Raw genomic sequence first — 18089 nt, forward strand, 5'->3', positions numbered from 1 at the left:
TAGAAGGGGACTTTGCAGAGGGTAGCTGGCGTGAGGAGAGACTCAGATTTTGGGAAGAGCTTGCAAGATGGATCTAAGGATCTGAGTACAGATTAATGGTTATGCTGGACTACTGAGACAGGGCTTATAGTTAGTTGTCAGATATGTTCTGTCAGCTAATTGTTGCAGTACAGAACAACAGTGGTACAGCCTTGGTCTGCTGGGGTGGTGATTAAATTGGAATCTGTCTAATGACTGTGGGTGACTGTTCTTTCCTCCATCACAATGTTCATGTTATTTGGAAAGGACATACAAAAAAGAGGCTTAGTTGGAGGTAGGAATTCCGGTAGTTGGTTAGGAGGGTCATGGTTGAACAGAGGCATGAACTGAGAGATGCAAGGTTTAAATTTGGATTTCAGTTGGCTGAGTGGAGGTGCTGATGGTTTAAAAAATGTTTACATTATAGGGATGGGGAGAAGGAGACTATGTTTCTGATGCGCCCAGCAGATTGAAGTTGGGTGTGGAGCTGGAGGTCTGGCCTTTGGATGTGACCAACACTTCGGTAAGACTGAGATTCTGACAACAGTGTGACAGCTCAGAAATGTTCTGTCTTGTTTATGTACCTACACTGACTTAACACTTATATGGTAAACTGTTGCCTCAGATGAAATTCACATATTCAGGATGCTATGATCATTGCGCAATTATTTGCAGGCACTGCACAGTCTCCGTGTCTTTGTACCAAATGCACATCACAAGATAAAGTTTCTTGTATTTTATGATTTTACATATCTTATAGACACAATATCTTCTGTCTCCTCTAGAAACCTCAACATATTTGAGATGAGATAATGTTCTCAGCAAGGCTGTAGTACATCAGTGTTAGGTAGAGACTGATGCCATTATGACCACCCCTGCCTTTCTTCCTCCAGATCTTGTTGGCAAGTCTTAACTTCAGTTCTATATAACTTCCTCAACACCCCCCCCCTTCCAAAACCAAAACAAAAAACACAATTTTGCTGCTTTCAGTAACTTCTTTCCCTGTTTTTTTTTCCTGAAGGATTGAAGAATGGACATGTGATCAGGAATGATATGAATTTCTACCATTTGTATTGTGTTTTGGTCTCCTGAAGGTATGTGCTTTCAAGACAATTTCTCTTTATGTGGAATTAAAAGAAAAAGAAATAAAACATTTCAGTATTTGATTTTCTTTTAGTCAGCTGAAAAAAAACTTCAGAGTGGTGGAATTTCTATCAGGTTCTACACAGAATATGTGGTTGAGTTACATAGCATCTCTTGTAATCATAATACACATTAAACAAAAAAACTGTGCCCAGTAGTTCGAAGGAAGTAAATATTGTACACATATACAGAAAGAGTAGCAGAAGTGATGCACAAAACTAACATCCAATATCTTTGACATCCATATGTTACAGAATCTTAGAACATATTCTGAGCTCAGACATAATGAAGTATTTCGAGCAGTCTGATCTCCTCAATGCCATTCAGCATAGACTTGGTAAACACCATCATGCGAAACACAATTCCCACTTCTCTCACAAGACATCCTGAATGCCATAGCACAATGTAGTCAGATGGATGGTGTGTTTACTGCCTTCCAAAAAGAATTTGATTCCATACCACAGCAACACTTATTACCAAAAGTATCAAATTATATTTGTGACTAGATTGAAGATTTCTTGGTAGCAAGGAGGCAGCATGTTATCTTGAATGTAGAGTCATAAACTGCCAAATAAACAACTGCATGCAGGATCCAGAGACATGTCCTGCAAGCCTTGCTTTTAATGTTGTATATTAATGGTGTGGTAGACAATATTTATAGAAACCTTAACCTTTACACAAATGATGCTGTTATGTACAACGAAGTACTGTCCAATAAAAGCTACACAAATATTCAGTCACATCTTGATAAGATTGCAAAGTGGTGCTCAGAATTGTAAAATTTTGCATTTCAGAAAAAGGAAAACCATAGTAGTCTATGACTACAATAATAACAACTTACAACCGGAATTGGTCACCTCGTACAAATATCTGTGTGCAACAATCTGTGGAGATATGAAATTGAATGATCACACAGGCTTAGTTGTAGGTAAAGCAGGTAGCAGGCTTTGATTCATTTGTAGGATACTGGGAAAATGCTGTCAGTCTACAAAGGAGATTGCTTAAAAAACACCCATGTGACTCATTATAGAATACTGCTGAAGTGTGTGGGATTCATACGAAATAGGACTATTTTACGAGGAAGTGCAGCACAAATAGTCACAGGTTCCTTTGACCCATGGGAGAGCATTATGGAGATGCTGAAAAACCTTAACTGGCAGACGTTTGATGGTAAGATGTCAACTATTCCACTGAAAGCCTACTTACAAAGTTTCAAGAACCAACAGTAAGCAGCATTAAGTGAGGACTCTATGAATATACCATAAACCCCTATATATCATTCCCATATGGACCACAAATTCAAGATTAGATTTATTACAGTGTGCACAGAAGCATTTAAGCAATCATTCTTTCCACATTAGCATGCAAATGGGATGGGAAGAAGCATTAATGAGTGGTACAATGGGAAATATCCTCTGCTATGCACTTGACAGTGGTCTACATAGTATACAGTTAGATCTAGATCAGCAATCCCCAACGTGGTCTATATTAAACCCCAGGGGTCAATTTCAACCTGGAAGGAGTCCATGACAGTGGAAAAAAGGGCAGGGGCGGGGCAGGGTGCGTTAGATGTAAATGGGGCTCCTCGAGAGTGAGACCCATTTAGGTAGGTTGCAGCCGAAATGAGGGGATGGAGCAACTATTTTCTCTCTCCTGTTCACAACATTATTAATTCTTTTTGTAGTTCCCCTTGCCCCTCTCTGAGGAATGGAAAGAATATGTGGCACCACCCGTGATGGATGAGGAACTGCCTCATTAATCGTCACCCTTCAAGAGATGTATTAATTTGCAACACAGCATAACAATCACTCTGCAATGGCTGCATATGCACAGTTCTATGTTACACTGCTGAAGTTGGCTGTGGCCAGACACAAAACATGAAGTCAACTGACCTCTGCTAATACAGAACTAGGGACCCCTCATTCATCTCAAGTTTTGTTTTTTAGTTTCTTTGATTGCATAGAGATTTGCTGACCATGAACTGAGGTTGATAGGGTTAATTCTGATTCATATGTCTTATCATATTTGCCTAAATAGCTTAATTTTTGTCTACAGAAAAGTGATACTAAATATGGCCAAACCTAAAATGAAATGTAGGAAGTACATTGTCGATTATTTGAAGATGTGATTCATTATTCCACCATTGTCCAACAAACAATTATGTATGTGCCTTTTATGTAACAAAGTGTTAAGCAATGACGCTACGAAACCATCCAAGCTGGAGGATCATTCGAGAAGGTGTCACCCTCATAAAACAGGCAGAGATTCAAACTACTTTCAAATGCTTAAGGAAAAACTTGAAAAGCATATTTGCTTCAAAGTCACAAAGAGATTATGATGGTTTGCGGGCATCTTCAAATCTCCTGTTACTTATAACAAAAATCCGGAAAACCACATACAATTAATTTTGCCAGCCATTTAAGAGGTTTTAAAAACCTGTTCAACACAAATGTGCTTATAATGTATCCAAAAGAATTCCTTTGAGCAACAACACAGTTCAAAGATGTATTGATGAACTGAGTTGTGATGCTGAAAGCATGTTCTGTAGTTATCTGCAAGTGATGCATTTCTCCATACAAATGGACGAGTCAACTTTACCTGGTAATGAAGCGTTATTACTAGCATATGTTCGTTTTGTTATGAGCCAAGAAATCCATGGAGAACTGCTCTTCACGAGAACTGTGACAACAGACACTAAAGGTGAATCAATATTTTATGTTCAGAAAGATTATTTCAAGGGAAAAGTGATCCCTATATTAAACAAAATATCAGCAGCAACAGCAGCGGCGAATGCAGCACCTGCCATGTTTGAGTGCTACCATGGATTTATATGTCATTTAAAATAATATATGCCTGAGATGTTTGCAGTACATTGCATCATCCATCAGCAACATTTAGTTGCTAAAAAATCTGAGTGCTAGGTTTCACCAATCTCTTCAATTTTTCATTAACAGATTGAACAAAACTTGAAGCAACACATTGAACTCAGGTTATTTGCACAGTTCCATTAAGAAAATGACGAGAACTGTGATCAATTACTCCTTCATACTGAAGTACATTGGCTGCCAGATGCCTATGTTTGACAAGGTTTTTCTCAATTTTTGAGACCGTTTTAGAGTTATTTCATGTTAAAGATCTAGGTTCAAAAGAAAATTTAATCAAGCAGAAACCAGACACTGCTTATTTAAGGGATTTGTTTGCTAAATTTAATTAATCTTGAAATTAAATGTGACACTGTAAATCTGATGAAAACATAGTCCATCATTTCAGCTTTTCTTGCCAGAATGAAACTAATAAAGGAAAACATGGGGAGGCATAAATTTTCCCGGTTTCCCAATTTATCACGAACTGCCAGGATGATGAAGTTTCAATCTACTTCCGACATTTAATGTCCTTTACACAGATTGTGAAACTAGGTTTGAGGATATTTTGACTATGCACATATCACAGTGGATTATTAATCTATATAGTGGTACTGAAGAAACTTTACACTTCTCCAGTTAAACCTATCAAAGTGAGCATCACTGTAACAGCTGCCAGACACTCATTTGAAGCTGATCAATTCGTAAAAATGAAATGTATGAAAGGCAGAGAGTCAAAACAAAACACAAAAAAATTGGCATGCGATCTATGGAACAAAAACGTTTGGGGACCTCTGATCTACATGAAGATTTTCATCATCAACATTTGTCATAGGCCTATATAACTTCATCTTTTTCAGATGATTTCCTCATGGTATGGTAGTTTTCCTATGTGGTAGCCTATGTATAGAAGAAAAACATCCAGAAATCAAACAGAAATTTATTCTTCCTTTCTTCACTTTCTCCTCTCGTCCAGTACAGATGACCACCAGACCTATTCACCAAGACCTTGGCAGCCATTGAAGAATATGTCTGTTTTCTTTTACATATTTGACCATTTCACAAATATCAGGGTGAGTTACAAATGATTCAAGTCTTCCTTGTGTCAATTACCTTCATCAACATACCCACTCCTTTCTCCTTCAGATACCTAGAAAAACTAATTCCACTTCTGAAACTTTGCATTTATGACCTCACATAAAAATTTATGTTTTTCAGAAGCTTATGTCAATCATAAATTTAAACTCCTCGTGTGTTACAAGTTAATACCTGGAATTTTATGCCACGAAAGATGTAGATATTGTCAGGCTTTTTGGATAAAGATCACAAACATATTTTCAGCAGAGTCATGTATCACTGTATAAGCATAACAAAAAATCTGTCAGAACATGAAGATTCCAAAACTTTCGATCTAGTATAGCATTTGGCATATCATCATCCTGAGGAAGACCAAACATTAATAAAAGCAATTCTACGGCAGTTAATTCTCAGTATTTCATAGTACATCATCATGTTCAAACTCATACCTTCACTGCTGTTGACACACAGCTTCCTGGAATGTTAGCACTATATGATGTGGAAGAATACTGAATGTTTCCCGTCAGATTTTCATTACGCTCAGTAGCCTTTGGTGGACCTGATGTATATGAAGAAACAGCACCATTTCCTGTGAAAACAATGCTGTGTGACACTATGTACCAAAACCATTAATGTTATATACAGTTACCTTCTCACAGAAAATAGAAAGTATATTAGGAAAGTTTTTACTTTACATCACTAAAATTTGAGTTAAAGTACCAATCTCTATTTGTTGTTTTTTGTACACAGTACATCCTAGTTCACATTATTGCAGACAGCACACACTATTCAGAAAGATAGAAAACTAAAGACAAATAAGCCATACATGTATTAAACTATGATGATTATTTCAAATGTGTCAAAGCATGTATCGCAAAAAATCTTAACTTCCAGCAACATAACAGAGTATACCAAAATAAGAAATGTGGTGGATACAGAGACAAGTCTTGTATCTCACTATAAAGAAGAATTTATAACTGATGAGTAGGTGGTGACAGTTGTAGTGCTCTAATCTCTTCTAGTTTTCTTGCATTATTCATTCTCATTTTTGTCCAACTACGATACATTTCTAAATATCTTCTGAGACAAAAGAGGTAATCTCTGAATTTTTTCCTTTCTTATGTGGAAGTTTTTACTGATCAATCCATAGGGAGCTAATGAGAAGAACAACAGAAAGGCAGGGAGATAAGAATTTAACAGCTCATCAACAAAAAAAAAAAGGGTCATAAGAGAGACTGCTTTAGGTCAGATGAGACAAGGACAGTGGAAGGAATCAACACTGTCACTATCACAAGCAACATTCAAGAATTTGACTTAAATGATTTAGGGACAAACATAAAATCTAAATCGAAATCTGGATTCCAACTCTGCTTCTGTCAAATGTCAACCTAGTATCTTGAAAAGTGTGACACTTGTCTCAGCTGAAAAGAACAGGCACACAGAGCAACAGCAATAGCTCACTTTTTTCTTGAGACACATCATCATCATCATCATCATCATCATCATCAACATCATCATCAACTACCCAAATGAGGCAATGCAGTTCATAAGACTCTGGGCTCATATTCAGGAAGATGGAGATTGCTGTGTCTGGCCATCCTGATTTAGGTTTTCCCCAAACATTTCAGGCAAATGCCAGGATGGTTCCTTTGGCAAGGCCCCAGCTAACCACCTGTCTTATCCTCATTAAAACATCATATATTCTGCGTGTCGCTATGTCTGAGCTATGTATTTTCATATTAGTATGATGATAAACCGTATATCATTATCAAATGATACCTGGATGAATAAATGAACGAATACAAATCAGTGAAGAATATCCCTCTGTCAACTACGAGACTGTAATGAAATCAGGTTGACAATATCTGTAACAGGAACATTCCATAATCAGAAGCCAAAGAAAGAGGTAAGTACAAAGGCTGTGCGAAAAACAGAAATGGTGAAACAACAAAAATATGTGCAACAGCACTACTATTCATATTCAGCAAGAAGAGAATGGTGACAAATCATTAATACCGGAAGAGGCAGCAATCATTAGCAGAAATACTGAGGGTGCAGGTAAGAGTAAACCATTAAAGAACAAAATTAGCAATGTTAGTCATTCATGTATGCCAATGGAAATTTTTGGTAGTGACTTTCATCTTTTAGTATGACGTCAATTAGATGGTCCAATACCATAGCATTAATGTTATGGTTAAATGTGGACCACCAAAAATATACGGACTGAGATAACTAAACAATTATGTTGTTTTCCTGATAAGCTACACTGTAGAATAAAAATGCAAGAAACATTCTAAGGTCAATTTTCAAGATACCTTTCACTGGCTCTAAGGCTGTTTTTCAGTTGTAGAAGGTACCGAAACTGTGTACACCACAGTGCACATAGTGACACACTGTCCAAAAACTAAGACGACACAGGTTTTAAATTTATGTAATTTTTTTGTCAATAACAATGGAATAAAATCGTTTAATGGTGATGATCAGCAACAAAAAATAACTTTTTACAGTTCCTTCCTGTTTACAACAGATGCATATTTCAATATCTTTATTTTATGAGCTTTTTGCACAGAACCTACAGTTAACAGATCCTATTGGTAACAATTGTTACTGCAATAATGTAATGCAGCCTTGTAATCATGACAGCATTACATTGTTACAATAACATCAGTGGCTAGTGGGAGGCGATATTATAGAGACTCTGAAAATAACTCTGAGATATTACTTGCACATGTCAGTTGTTTTTGATGGAAATCTGTACTGTTAGATATGGTACTCAAGCACTACGTGGAAATATAACTGTATCCATGTGCCACATGTCTTGAGGAATTTTCCACAGGAGTAAAACAGAACAATTATATTTCATTACGAACAGCAAAATTTAGCATTGAACAATAATCTTAGAATGCCAGAATGTGTGAAAATTATTGTTATTTTGGAGACACTACTTTGCATGTTGGAAATGTGGTGGAAACAGCGCAAGTGTTGAGGGGCACAGACACATGTTGTCAGAGTCTTCTCCTTTGGGACAGAGCTGGAGTGTGAACTTGAACTCGAAATGGAATAAAGCAATGCTTGTCTATAAACTGTGATTTTTATTTGGCCCAACCAACTGCATATATTAAACAACTCATACAATAATGTTAAGACTGGCAAAGAATTGAGCAATAGTATCATCTCCTAGCGCTAGCAAGTAAACTACAACTCTGCCAAGATTTCCCTAGTGACCAGGGCCAATTAGCCTTATAAAATGGGGTATCATCCGGGATGTCTGAATCACAGCAGATGACCCGAAGGCACTGTCGGCTGTGGCAAGAAGCAGGGAAAAGGGCTTTAATAATGATTTGGCACTTCAACAGAAGATCAGCAGCAGACAAAGCAGCAGGAACCGCGAGGGCTGTGGCAGTGCGTTTAAAGAAATTTTACGCTCTCTTGTCAATAGCAGCAAAGGGTACATGATGTTCAATATAGTATGCAAGTTCAAGATGTGCAATTAAAAACCAAAGGAATGAACAATTAAAAAAAGTTAAGAGTAGCAGGAGTGAAATAAAAAGCGAGATTCTGTCTGTGGAGGACTGATTAAATAAGGGGTTGTCAGAAATGGAAGTTCGTACCATTTCACTAAGGTGGGGGAAAAAGAGCCTGGCAGAGCTGCTACATGGGTGCCAACCGTGGGCACTCCTTCACCTCCTGCATGTGTCGCCGTGTCCGCAACTGTTCTGGCCGGGTGCGACTGTTTGGGTTCGTGGTTCTGGCCACCAGCCAAACTGGGTTCCTGTCATCATCGAGCATTGCCATGGCCATTGCCTGTGCATCATCCGCAGTCCTTATGGGTGGATGTCCCATCAATTCAATCAGCTGGAGCCTGTCTGTGTAAAAGTTTTGCTACATCTGCAGAAAAATTTCGCAGGCACACTCACTGCTCTTTAAGCTGTTTTATTATCACTTTGCCATTAATTTGAAGAACAGCTTGTGTATGTGCTCACTTCAGCAGCTGTAGCTTGGCAACTAATGGTCACAGCAAAATGAAGCTAATGCAAGTTTGTTCTTTAAGCCTGCCAATAGGTGCACTTAGTAGCTGTAGCAAGCTCCTTCTACCAGTTGACACGCTAGTTCAAAAGATTGGTCTTTTTTTTGAACAGCCCTCGTATATCTCCTCCATTATTTTAATCTCTTGTCCTGTTATTACCAAAAGCCTGTCACCATATGCTTCTCATAATGATGATTCACGGCATAATGAGGTTGTGCTGAGCTGTTCTTTCTCAATCAACATCATTCGTTATACAATATAATGTGTCTAATTAAAGCAAAAAACTGTGATTATTCATTTTGACAGATTTCGGTAACAGTTAGAAACTCTTCGTACATTATTTACTTAATCACACTGTTAAAAACACATTGAATGTATTAGTATCGAACAGGCCTGCCCAATGTATGCGCTCCTGTAGCATGCTGACAATCCATGAGCACAGCAAGTCTGCTCAGCAATCTGGCTTCCCCCACCGCTGCGCTATTTCGAGCGGATGTGTGAGTGAGATGGATATATGTTAAAGGCTGCGCATGCGGGAGAGGAACAATAGTTTGCAACATAATGGAACTAATTCTAAGAACAAAAACTGCAGCATATTTTTATAAGCAGGATTTTATCATGTGTGTTTATTTTCAACTTTTTTATTTTTCTGCCAAAGCAATAACTTTTATTACTTGATAAAAGAAGTGCATTAGATGGTGCTAATAGGATGAGCTGAACTTGAAAAGCTTTATGTACAGGCATTTAACATTAAGTTGTGATCTTTATAAACTTATACACATTTCAGTTTTATAATTTGTAATATATCCAGAACTATAGTTTGTGATACAGTCAAACATATGGACTTACGCAGATTGAAATCGGTGATACCTGAACATTGGTGTGGTGTTGTTGATTTCATAAAAGCAAGAAAAAGTTCGCACGAAAGTGGTGGATTAAACAGTGAAATAACTTTATTGCCTTGTCTCTGGAGTTGAGGATATTGCTCTTGGGGTGACATTTTATAATGTCTTGTAAATACCTGGACTGGACAAACAGGTCATTGAGCTGAGAGCTACACTAAACATCTATCGGCTGAAATAAATCAAAATTTGTCTTCAGTTGTGCAATGGCTTAGAATCTCCTAGAGAAATCATGATGAAATATTTCAGTTAATAAAATATAGACAGTCATGTGTGGTCCACAAATTACTGCCTTGACTTATGGGAAACATTCCAGGTCATGAATCTGAAGCTGTGTTCCCCCCCCCCCTCCCCCCCTCCTTGGACTACCTTCTGTATGGTGGCATCAATCTTGTCTCCCATATGTTACCAAATGATTCTCCCCTTGCATTAAGACACTTAATGAATTCAAATAATATATGATGTTGACCACAAAAAATTTTTGTCACCACTCAACTTACCCTTAACTCAGTTTTTGGCCTAATGACTACCTTCAGTTCAGACAGCATTCACTGCCATTCGTAAGAAGCCAAGTGCATCATATGGTCTTTCTGGATGGTGTTGTAAAGATGTCCCAGTATTTTTCCAGCCCATAATAGTGCGATGGCATATTTAGCACTTTACATGGCATTTCAATTATATGAAAATTAAGGAAATTCCCATTCGGCATTGAACAATGTGGCTTTTCCACTTTTTATTTTTTAGATAAGTGCCGTAATATTCCTTATGCAGAAAGTAAATGTGAGTTGCCAGCAAACTGCTTGGCGTCTGACAAGGCGAATGCTTTGCTCAAGTGGCATCCAGCTGCAGCCTTGCTTTTTCTCCTCCTCCTAACCCCTCAGTCCCACTCACCGCTGCACTTGGAGTGCTAGGCAGGAGCACTCGCACTCGTGGAGCACTGTTTAGCCAGGACCAGTATAGAAATACCCGACTTTCTCACTGCTGCTAAAAAGAGCACTGTAGAAATTACATAATCATTGCTCTTTCTATGTCTGTGAAGAATCCTACAGCCAAATTTCTCAGCTTTTACAATCAAACCTCATTTCAGTGTTTTGAGTAATGTATGAAACATTTGTAGTATCCACAAATTTTAAAACTGTTTATCATCAGTTTTTGCCAACAGTACACTTCAGTATGCAAGCAAAATATCAAAATCTCACTAATAAAGGGAATTACCAGAAAGTGAGGAAAGAATTCTTGCACTGGAGTGTGTTGCAAGTGCTGAAGGTGCAGAATCTCCCATAACAAAGCCACTGCCACTAGCACGAGAGCGGGGTTGTCCACAATAAACTCCCACCTGCACTTGTTCTTGTTTAACGGTGTCTTCTGCTCTCCGTTTCATTTCACATCACACTGATCTGAACTGAAAACAACACAAAATTTCATTTATTATAGATAGTACAAATTTAGGAAAAACATTTAAACATTTAACTGCCAAGCTTAACAACTATTTTACTCAACTGCAATACATGTCGCGGGAATACATGGTATATGAATGGCACAAAACAAAACTTTACTCTTTCAGTGTCTCGAAATTATGGCTCAAACAAAATGGATGAAAAAGATCTCTCCCCCTCTTAATTGTGACGATTCTTGTGGTTGACAGCGCAGTATGCAGGATGGGGTACTACGGGGGTGACATTTTGGAAACAAAGGAAAGACAAACAGCAAAAGTCTTTTGTGAATGAGAGTAACAGGAGAGCGTTTTTGACTATGGCTGATTTTACACCTCTTTATGTGATAACAGATTCTATACAGACAGCGGGATTCTGTAGTGTTGTTATTAAGTGAATTACAAATGAAAAGAGGCTGAATGGCCAGAGGAGAAAAAACTGGCACAGCAACTTTATTCAAAATATATCACTGTTCTTTTATGTATAAGGCCCACTGGTAACATTGGTTCACACCCAATCACCGAAGTTAAGCAACACTGGGTCCAGCTAGTACTTTAATGGGTTACTGTTGAGGCAAAATTTGGTGCCATTGGTTTTAAGGACATGCAAGTTGGAGAAGTGGTGTCCAATTGAGAGACTTGCACCAGGCCATGGTGCCACACAAACTACTACTACTACTACTACTACTACTTCTTCTTCTTCTTCTTCTTTTTTTAAGTCTTAAAAACCTGTATGTGTCAATTGGCAAGAAGAAAATATGACTGTCTCCAGTGAGCAGTGTGCAATAGTATACACAGAACATCCAATAACATTAGTATAACTTCCTCACATTGTTGTTGCTCTCTGTTGTGTACACATTCAGACTTGTACCAGTAAACTCCTGATTCTTTAAAGAGTCAAACTCTTGTGCGGGAACAGCTTCAATCGTCTGATTACTTAGCGTTAAATATTTGCCATTAAACACGTAATGGAAGTGAGAAAAAGTTTAGGAAAGGTTTGAAATTATGCTTAAAGTTCGTTGTAAGTCACTAAGTGCTCGCATTATGAGACATCAGATGAATATAAACTGCGTAATTTGTGCTTCATTTTAAGTAAAAGCTAGTTTTTCACACATGTAAATGTTTATGACTTCACATCTTCTGAAATGTGTGTTGTACAGTGATATAATATTGTAGGTACATTCTGTAGTATACATGGATATTGTGCACAAACTATGTTGCAGCCAGAATTAGTAGTAAAGAAGTAACAAATTAAAACATCATGCCCAATGCTGGTGTTTTACTGCATGAACAGTGGAAAAGTGGTAAGCAATAAAATTTTTCCTTTCGTTATTTTGTGGGAAGTGTCAGTGAGAAAAAGGTTTGAAAAGCTTTGAAATTGTGTGTAAAGTTTCTTGGAAATCAGTAAGTTCTCTTATTCTCAAATACTGAATGAATAAAGTTTGGGCATGTGCGCACCATCAGTTATGTTGCCTCGAGACAAACACACAGTTTCTAACTGTTATACTTGCTTCATTGTATTAAACTTTTAAAATAAGATTTTACCTCTTAGTGAATAGATTATGCCAGCAATTAATTTTTTTTTAATTTGATCAAAAATTAATCAAATTTTATATCCCCTGGCAGGCTTTAGATAAGCATCCTGAAAATGGGTCTGGGTAGCACACCCAAGGTTGGTTGGTTGGTTGGTTGGTTGGTTCAAAGGCGGGAGAAGGGACCACACTATGAGGTCATCGGTCCCTTGATCCTAATAAAACAATGCCACAAGTGTGAGAATAAAATGGACGAAACATATAACGCAAAATGGAAAGAAAGGAAAAGCAAGAAGAACGAAGGGACGGCAACGAACACTAAAACGAACAAGAAAACAGCAGAGACGCTAGAAACAGAAGAGAGTAAAACAGGAAAGCAGATTACAGTGGCTGGCCAACCACGAGGATAAAAAGGGAAAGACAGCCACTCTGCAATACATTAAAACCTCCATCCTAAAAGCACTAGGGTGAAGGACACAGAGAGACAAAGGACATGCACTAAAACCTACATAGAAGTATAAATCCCACTCTCACAGATAAAACATAAAACTAAATCTGCTGTGGAGGCATTGTCGCCCAACACCGAAGGTAGGGTGCTGGGAAAGCTAAAAGTCTGCCGTAGAGCGGATAAAAGTGGGCAGTCCAGCAAGAGGTGGACAACTGTCATTTGGGAGCCACAACGACACCGAGGTGGGTCCTCGCGACGGAGTAGGTATCCATGCGCTAGCCACGTATGGCCAATGCAGAGCCGGCAGAGGACAACTGATTCCCTGCGAGAGGCCTGCATGGACGACTTCCACAAATTCATAGTCTCCTTAATGACACACAGTTTGTTGTGCATGCTGTTATGCCATTCCGTCTCCCAAAGCTGAAAAACCCTGTGGTGTAAGACAGCACGCAGGTCACCTTGGAGATGCCTCTCTCCGGAAGCAGTTCCTGTGGTGCCTGTTTGGCCAGTCTGTCAGCAAGTTCGTTGTTGGGGATTCCGACATACCCTGGGGTCCACACAAACACCAAGGAATGGCGGGACTGTTCCACGGCATAGGCGGACTCCTCAATGGATGCTACCAGAGGGTGGAAAGGGTTGCACTGGTCGATAGCTTGTAGGCTGCTCAGTGAATCAGTACACAGGAGAAATGACTTGCCAGGGCATGAGCAGATGTACTCAAAAGCATGAGATATGGCTGCCAGCTCTGCAGTGAAAACACTGCAGCCAACTTGCAAGGAGTGCTGCTCAATATGTACTCCATGAACATATGCAAAGCCTACGTGACCATCAGCCATTGAGCCATCGGTGTAAACCACTTCAGAGCTACGGAACATGTCAAGAATTGAGAGGAAGTGACAGCGGAGAGCGGCGGGGTTAACGGAGTCCTTAGGGCCATGCAAAAGGTCCAGAAGAAGCTGCATCCGAGGGGTATACCATAGAGGCGTACATGAACGGACCGCAAGTAGACGTGGTAACGGGAAGAACTCCAGTTTGGAAAGAAGGGACCGCACACAAACGGCAATCGTTAGCCCCGATCTGGGCCACCGATGCGGGAGATGGACTGGCACGGGTGGGAAAAGGAGACAGTAGTTCGGATGCTCAATGGAACTATGAATGTGTGCGGTGTAACTGGTGAGCAGTTGCGCACGTCTGATCTACAGTGGAGGGACACCAGCCTCCACCAGTACGCTGGTCACCGGACTCGTCCTAAGAGCTCCTGTCACTAATTGAACCCCACAATGGTGCACAGGGTTGAGTAAATGCAATTCTGAAGGCGCTGCCAAACCATAAACCACACTCCCATAGTCAATTAAGGATTGGACAAGGGCTCTGTAGAACTGCAGCAGCGTACAGCGATCTGCATCCCAATTGGTGTTGCTCAGGCAATGGAGGGAATTGGTGTAACTGGTGAGCAGTTGCGCACGTCTGATCTACAGTGGAGGGACACCAGCCTCCACCAGTACGCTGGTCACCGGACTCGTCCTAAGAGCTCCTGTCACTAATTGAACCCCACAATGGTGCACAGGGTTGAGTAAATGCAATTCTGAAGGCGCTGCCGAACCATAAACCACACTCCCATAGTCAATTCGGGATTGGACAAGGGCTCTGTAGAACTGCAGCAGCGTACAGCGATCTGCATCCCAATTGGTGTTGCTCAGGCAATGGAGGGAATTGAGGTGCTGCCAGCACATCTGCTTCAGTTGACAAAGGTGAAGGAGCCAACTCAGTTGAGCATTGAAAACCAGTCCTAGGAATTGATATGTCTCCACTACAGTGAGTAGATCGTCATTAAGATAAAGTGCGGGTTCCGCACGAACGGTACGAGGCCGACAGAAGTGCATGACACACGACTTTGCAGCTGAAAACTGGAAGCCGTGTGCTAGAGCCCATGATTGCGCCTTGTGGATGGCTCCCTGAAGGCGTCGCTCAGCAACAACAGTACTGGAGCAGCAGTACGAAATGCAGAAGTTGTCTGCATACAGAGAAGGTGCAACAGAGGGCCCAACAACTGCTGCTAGAGTGTTAATGGCCACTAAATATAGAGAGACACTCAATGCAGAGCCCTGCGGGACTCCATTCTCCTGGATATCAATGGAACTATGGGAGACACCAACATGGACACGGAAAGTACGGAGCAACAGGAAGTTTTGGACACAAATCGGGATTGGTCCCCGGAGACTCCACTCATACAATGTGGCAAGGATATGATGTCGCCAAGTCAAAAAAGATGGCAATCAGGTGTTGCCATCTGGAAAAGGCTGTTCGGATGGCAGACTCGATGGACACAAGATTATCAGTGGTAGAGTGACCCTGGCGGAAGCCACCCTGACATGGAGAGAGCAAGCCACGTGACTCCAGGACCCGACCCAACCGTCGACATACCATACATTCCAGCAGCTTACAAAGAACATTGGTGAGGCTGATGGGCCGATAGCTATCCACATCAAGCGGGTTTTTACCGGGTTTGAGCACCAGAATGACGGTGCTCTCCCGCCAATGCGATGGAAAGATGCCATTGCACCAGATCCGGTTGAAGATGACGGGTCAATGTCACTTGTAGTCAGATGAGAGATGTTTAATCATCTGGCTGTGGATGCGATCAGGCCCAGGAGCTGGGTCAGGGCAATGTGCAAGGGCACTGAGGAGCTCCCAATCTGTAAATGGGGCATTATAGGATTCACTGCTGCGTGTAGTGAATGAGAGAACGTTTCCTTCCAGCCTCTGTTTGAGTATGTAAAAGGCTGGGGGGGTGGGGTGGGGGTGGGGGGTGTAATTCTCCGATGCAGAAGCTCAAGCAAAGTGCTTGGCAATCGCGTTTGTGTCGGTACGTAACTCGACATTTATGGTAACACCGGGGACACCTGTTGGGGTCTGGTACCCAAAATAAGATTTAATGTATGCCCTCACTTGGGAAGGTGACGTATGGCACCCAATGGTCAAGATGTATCTCTCCCAACACTCCTGCTTCCATTATTTGATAAGATAGTGAACACGGGTACGGAGCCGTTTAAAGGCTATGAGGTGCTCCAGGGAAGGATGCCGCTTATATCACTGTAGAGCTCGCCGACACTCCTTAATTGCTTCAGTGACTTCCCGTGACCATCAAGGGACTGCCTTACACCTCGGGCACCCTAAAGAACCAGGGGTCGCATTTTCTGCTGCAGAAAAAATTGTGCTAGTCATCTGCACAACCATCACATTGATGTTACCGTGTGGGGGCGATTCAATGGTGACAGCAGAGGTGAAATATCACCAGTCAGCCTTGTTCAAAGCCCATCTGGGCAGGCATCCATGAGCCTGATGCTGGGGCAGTGACAGGAAGATGGGGAAGTGGTCACTACCACACAGGTCATCATGTGTTCTCACGTGGATAGATGGGAAAATTGATAAATCAATGGCCAAGTAACTACCATGAGCCACACTGAAAAGTGTGGCGGCCCCAGTATTTAAGAGGCAGAGGTCGAATTGCGACAGTAAAGTTTCGACATCTCTGCCTCGGCCAGTAAGCATAGTACCACCCCACAAGGGGTTATGAGCATTAAAATCACCCAGAAGTAGGAAAGGTTTAGGGCGTTGATCAATCAGTGCAGCTAACACATTCAGGGGTACTGCACCATCTGGAGGAAGATATACATTGCAGACAGTTATTTCCTGCATCATCCTTATTCTGAAAGCCACAGCTTCAAGAGGGGTTTGAAGGTGTACGGGTTCCTACAGACTGAGTTTAGTATATAAACGCAAACTCCTCCTGACACACTATTATAGTCACTAGAGTTCCTGTAATATCCCTTATAGCCACGGAGGGCAGGGGTCCACATTGGCGGGAACCACGTTTACTGGAGGGAAATGCAGATCGCACGTGTAAAGCTCAACAGTTGCCGTAGCTCAGCCAGGCAGTGGAAAAAACCACCGCAATTCCACTGGAGGATGACATCGTGAGACTGGGAACGCATGGAACATTCAATGAGGCAGCTTACGCACCACAGGTCACCTGCTGCCACCAATTTATTGCTTGAGCAGTCTATATCCATTGTGTCTGAGGGTCTGGCGAGATTTAGGTCCTCAGCGGATGCCAAAATCTCCATCCCATCCTCACTCGGAGAGCTTGTAGGTAGCGGTGGTGTGGGTGCCACCGCAATTTCCCTGGTCTTAGGGGTTTTCTTTTCGGATTTCTATCGCTGCTCCTTGGGTTTCCTTGGCTGGGAGGACTTCACCTCTGGGACTGAGGATGAGCGTGAAGCAGCTGAGGATGAGTGTGAAGCCCTACGACCAGCTGCTTTTGGGCTCTTCAGCCACTGGCAGGTGTCATCTTTCCCACTAGAAGAAACCTGAGAAGGGAGTGACCCAAGGGACCCCTCCCTAGTGAGAGAAGCCAAAGAAGACTCACACTTCTCCAGCTTAGAAGTGGGGACGGACATCCCCGATCGTTGGGGGGTTGTTGCTCCCGAAGTAGGTGGTGCAGAGGCAACAGAGAGGGATATGCCCCCACCATCAAGGGGGCAGGTGTAGTCTTCCAGCTCTGAGAGGTGACCTGGGTTGGCGGAGCTGATGGTGTCAGAACTGTTGTAGCGGCGTCGTAAGACGATGTCATACATACAGGAGTTCAA

At 41.3% G+C, this 18089-nt stretch overlaps 1 protein-coding gene across 1 annotated transcript in view; it reads right to left on the reverse strand.

Moving 5' to 3' along the window:
- LOC126248118 (paired amphipathic helix protein Sin3a-like) overlaps nt 1–18089 on the reverse strand; it is a 306715-nt gene that overhangs the window by 231600 nt on the left and 57026 nt on the right. Inside the window, exons 2-3 of the mRNA XM_049948797.1 lie at nt 11244–11430; nt 5549–5688 (exon numbers count right to left, since the gene is read on the reverse strand). Coding sequence (XP_049804754.1) covers nt 5549–5688; nt 11244–11409 — 306 coding nt within the window. The 5' untranslated portion in view covers nt 11410–11430. The remainder of the gene's footprint in view (nt 1–5548; nt 5689–11243; nt 11431–18089) is intronic.

This window comes from Schistocerca nitens, chromosome 3, assembly GCF_023898315.1.
Source record: "Schistocerca nitens isolate TAMUIC-IGC-003100 chromosome 3, iqSchNite1.1, whole genome shotgun sequence".
In the NCBI taxonomy this organism is placed as follows: domain Eukaryota; kingdom Metazoa; phylum Arthropoda; class Insecta; order Orthoptera; family Acrididae; genus Schistocerca; species Schistocerca nitens.